The sequence below is a fragment of the Notothenia coriiceps genome, unplaced genomic scaffold (genome assembly GCF_000735185.1).
Source record: "Notothenia coriiceps isolate Sejong01 unplaced genomic scaffold, NC01 NC01_scaffold00016884, whole genome shotgun sequence".
Lineage (NCBI taxonomy): Eukaryota > Metazoa > Chordata > Actinopteri > Perciformes > Nototheniidae > Notothenia > Notothenia coriiceps.
Genome location: NW_011349585.1, coordinates 1 through 5,102, shown reverse-complemented (window position 1 = coordinate 5,102; position 5,102 = coordinate 1). Strand labels below are relative to the sequence as shown.

Here is a 5,102-nt window from a genome sequence, read left to right as displayed (position 1 = left end):
GAGATGAAGGGATAAGGGATGTCAGCATGAAGGGATGGGGGAAAGGAGGGAGGAAGGGATGAAGGGATGGAGGGATGAAAGGATAAGGGATGTCAGCATGAAGGGATGAAGGGATGGAGGGATGGAGGGATGAAAGGATGAAAGGATAAGGGATGTCAGCATGAAGGGATGAAGGGAGGAAGGGATGAAGGGATGGGGGAAAGGAGGGAGTAAGGGATGGAGGGATGAAGGGATTGGTGGATGATGGGATGTAAGGATTGAGGGCTGTATGGATGTGGGGATGAATCGATGAAGGGGGTCGATGGGTGGAGGGAGGAAGGGGTTTGGCTAAGTATGAGGTAGGAAGGGAAATGTATGAGTAAGGGAGAGGGAGGGCGGGTTGAGAGAATGGAGACAAGCGATGGCCGGATGTTTGGGTATAGACTAAGCCATGATTAGAGATGGGGTTGAGGCCTGCTCCTGAAGCTAAGTTAACAAATTGGCTTAATTTAAGTTGTTACTTAAGTATCATTTTGCATTGTAAAATGCACAGTATGGATTTTTGTTGTATCATTGACATCAACCCATTTCTGCCTGTGCTGTGTGTTTACTGTTGCTGCCAGATGCTAAATTATTTAGTGGGAGTTTCAGGTTGAACTGCAGGAGGGATCGTGTGAAGAGCACCTGCCTGGTATTGTACTTTTCCAAGTGTTTCATTTCTTTTGAGCAGGACTTTGTGCTTCCACTGTGTCTAATAATGTTTTATGCTGTACATCAAAACTAATGGTTCTTTCCACTGAAGTGAAGTGACTTGCAGTGGGGTAAATAACAGTACAATTCTGAGATACTTGTACTTTACTTGAGTATTTCCATTTGATGCTACTTTGTTCTTTTACTCCACTACGTTCATTTATTACCTTTAGTTACTTTACAGATGTGGATAAATGACGTGAAATATAACCAACTGTTAAATCAGACTTCAGTTCCACCTGGAGTAAATTCACAAGCTACCCTGCAGTATACAGGTCATTCAAACTAGCTGCACCTTTACCAGCTTTGAGAACACATTAATGATATGATAATTATATTAAAAACATATATATATCATTCTGAAATTGATCAATCTGCTTAAAGAGTACTTTTTTTAATATTTCAATGTTAATACTTTTGTACTTTTATTTGAGAAACATTTTGGTTGCCGGACTTTTACTTGTAACAGAGTATTCCTAAAGTCTGGTAGCCTACTAGGTTCACGATCTGAATACTTCTCCCACCTCTGGTTATTTGCAAAGCAAACATTTATAATATCTCTTCTTCAAATGGAAATGTGTAATTGTTTCCTTACGGTATTGTGGTTCATTTTAAATGACTTTTATATGTTAATATGCGTTAGTTCATTAAATATACTTAACAACGTTTTTGAGACAAGCATTTTTGACACTAAACAACTTGTTAGACCCTAATTATAGTGTCTTGCCTATCTCAATTTATTGTAATACTGTACTAAACAATACATAGATATACCCTATAATGTATGTTTATTTAATGAAATATATCTATAATACATCGGAGGAGTATTATTACTGATATAGTTTATTTCCACTCGTTTCCCCTCCCTGCCGCTAGAGGGCGCAGTGGTTTAAATTTAACTCGCCTCAGACCGGATGTGTCAAGTGTCAACAAAATGCTCACACGTGTGGAGTGGTAGAGGAAGAAGCATGTGCAACATTAGCCTTACATTTACCATAATACGGAGAAATACAAAGAATTAAACATAAGTGCGTGAACAGTTACCAAAATGAAGTTTTCTTATAGGGTAAGTACGCGACTGCTTGCTTGGAGCATCTTTCTGCAACTAACCTTACTGTACGGGAGAAAACGTCACACCAGACTTCACTCAAAATGTGTGCAATTTAATATGTTATTGTATATATGTTAAGGAAAAGAGTGAGAACTACATAAACAAATGTACGATATATTGTGTTAGTATTCACACTTATATTCGGCTGACGGATATTATAGAAAACCGCATTTTATTGTTTTTAAAAACACTTTTCTCTAACCGTTTTCACTAATAGACGTTGTTAACTTCCCACATGTGTGAATTGAGTTCGGGATGAAGTTCAATTCATACCAGCAAATGAGAATTTTAAGTGATTTCTAAAAGAAAAACACTGTCTTTATTGTAGTTTTCCAATCTGCTCGGAGCGGTCTATCGTCAGGGAAATTTGAGTTTCTCTAAAGATGGCAACGCTGTGATCAGTCCGGTTGGAAACAGAATCTCAGTCTTCGACTTGAAAAAGTAAGTAATGGTTAAAAACAGACGTGATTCTGTGAAGCCCTGCCTGCATATCTAGGTTCGAGACGAGACAAATTGAAATGATACTTGAACTAACTGATGTCACAATTTCTCCTTTAGCAACACATCTGAGACATTACCCATCTCCACTGTCAAAAACATCACATGTGTGGGTCTCTCCCCTGATGGGAACATAGCAATCGTTGTGGATGAAGGTATGACTTTCTGTCTGTTTCTTATGTTTGAACTCCAGTCGATGTGCTGTTGCAGGGGGAAACATGTCTCTATGTTTGTGTCACACAGATGGAGCAGCAGTGTTGGTCAGTCTCATCACCCGAGCCATCCTTCATCATTTCCACTTCCACAAGCCCGTCAGCAGCATCCGCTTCTCACCTGATGGCAGGTCAGGATGAACTTCATTCATGAAATATATTTTAAAATGTTTCTCACCAGGTCCTAAAGTGAAATCTTCACGTTACTTTTCCTTGACCACCAGTGCAAAATCTAAAAGATATTTAATGTACTGTAAGATAACATTTAATGTCAGCTATTATTGGTGAGAGAATCACAAAAACAGTAATTCAAGTTTTTATAATATTAATTGTTGCACCTATATGCACCAAACACATGAAAAACAAGTGTATGGACTTACAATGTCTCATTTGTTGCACTGTTATCAGTAAATGTTGGAATCAGATATGTGACCAGTGCCAGAATCGGTCGAAATGTTCCAAAAGATACCGGATATGTTTAAAGCTTTTTTACATTATGGACTATCTAGTTCCTTAGTTACTGCTTACTTAAAATGTATTTCTGCAATATTGTTTTGATACAGTCACCTGAAGTCAAACATAAATAATGCTGAGTTTGAACGTGTTTGTTCCCTTACAGGAAGTTTGTTGTCACAAAGGAAAACGTAGCTCTGATGTACCACGCTCCTGGAAAGCAGCGTGAGTTTAATGCCTTTGTGTTGGACAAGAGTTACTACGGTCCCTACGATGAAACCACCTGCATCGACTGGACGGACGACTCCAAGTGAGTCAACGTTTATCAGCCTTAAAGCATTCAAAAAGCTGCGGAAAACCAAATGTCTCATTGTTGTAACATTTCCCTTTAGATGTTTTGTAGTGGGCAGCAAAGACATGTCCACGTGGGTGTTCGGTGCAGAGCGCTGGGCCAACCTCATCTACTACTCCCTCGGGGGACATAAGGACGTCATCGTGGGGTGTTTCTTTGAGAAGGACAGCCTGGATGTGAGTTTATGTCCACTCTCTTGTCCTTTGTGACTTCAGCTGTAAGGACATGTTGTTTTGCATGAAGAATAGACCTTAAAAGTGTCCCTTTGTTGTCAGCTGTACACGGTGAGCCAGGACGGGACACTGTGTGTGTGGGAGAGTGACACGGAGCTGGACGGCCTTGTCCTCACAAAGAAACGGGACAAACCCAAGCCTCCAAAGGAAGAGGAGGAGGAAGATGAGGAGGAGGAGGAGGACAGGGTGGAGGGACAGGAAGGAGAGGTCATCAGAGGGAAAGCCGAGGCTCCAAAAGACAAAGGGGAGACCAAAAACGTTCGATTCAGGCAGATGAGCAAGTAAGACGCTTCTTGTTTTCCTTTTATTATTTTGATGGAAAATAGCCTTAACAGTTGTTCACAGGCAGAAGTCCTTCCAAACACTGTAAGGTTCACAATGTGCCAGTCCTGCTGCTCTCCATTAGGCGTCTGGCTCTGTGCCAAGAGCCGGTTCATCGTCCTTTGGCTGCTCTAAGCTATAGCCGCAGCATCAGCCATTTACATGAGCATGTGCTTTAGCTCAGAGCTAACGTGTTGGAGTCCTTTTTTCTCCTCCTTAAATACTTTTCAAACTTCTCAAACTTCACCTTTTCCTCTTGCAGGCACTTTTTCAACAAGGAGGGGGATTTTAACAACTTGACGGCTGTCACCTATCACAAGCAGACCCACATCCTGGTCACAGGTTTCGCCTCGGGGATTTTCCACCTGCACGAGCTTCCAGAGTTCAACCTTATCCACTCCCTGAGGTGAGACACAAGTTGTTTTGTGTATGTCTGCAGCAACGACACATCCCAGACCAAAGATGTGATATATTTTCTTACGCTTCTTCTTGCAGTATTTCCGACCAGAGAATCGCCTCAGTGTCTATAAACAGCTCTGGAGACTGGATCGGCTTCGGTTGCTCAGGTAAGAACCTCTTTCTTTGAATACTTTCTTAACTCAGAAAGTACCTGACTTCTAAAAAGATACGGTTTGTTGTTTCAGGGATGGGTCAGCTGCTGGTGTGGGAGTGGCAGAGCGAGTCGTACGTCTTCAAGCAGCAGGGACACTTCAACAACATGTCCTCGCTGGCCTACTCTCCAGACGGACAGTACATCGCTACAGGAGGAGACGACGGAAAAGTGAGTCCTTCTTACTTTAAAGTCTCCTATCATGCAAAGTGCACTTTGTGATGTCTTTTATACATCAACATGTGTCCCCGGTGGTTCAGGGAACTCACAAAGTGTCAGAAAACACAACCCTCTCTCTTTTCCTCCGTACCCAAATCTCTCAAAACGGGGGAACAACGGAGCTGATCCAGATTTGCTGCGGATATGACGTAATATCAGAAATGTGGGCTGGATTTACGCCCTACGCCCACGGCCCTATCAGAAACAATGTGCAACGTGTTTGGGACGTAATATGGTCTGTGTTTACATTAGCAAGCGTCGCTAACACTCAGAGCTAACCTGTACTGGAGAGAATCTGTGAACTCACCTTGTGGTAAACCTGAGAGAGAAGAAGCATTTGAGCTCCATACTGTTTCAGAAATAA

At 41.8% G+C, this 5,102-nt stretch overlaps 1 protein-coding gene across 1 annotated transcript; it reads left to right on the top strand.

Annotated features, from left to right (window-relative positions):
- Positions 1 to 1,665: 1,665 nt before the first annotated feature.
- LOC104949922 (periodic tryptophan protein 2 homolog) lies at positions 1,666 to 4,690 on the top strand (the record flags this gene model as incomplete). The annotated part of the gene is made up of 10 exons (XM_010776361.1): positions 1,666 to 1,795; positions 2,169 to 2,281; positions 2,399 to 2,493; positions 2,582 to 2,681; positions 3,170 to 3,313; positions 3,396 to 3,531; positions 3,631 to 3,869; positions 4,172 to 4,315; positions 4,405 to 4,475; positions 4,554 to 4,690. Coding segments are annotated over exons 1-10 (1,197 nt in total), but the record flags the coding sequence as incomplete, so codon positions are not given.
- Positions 4,691 to 5,102: the final 412 nt, after the last annotated feature.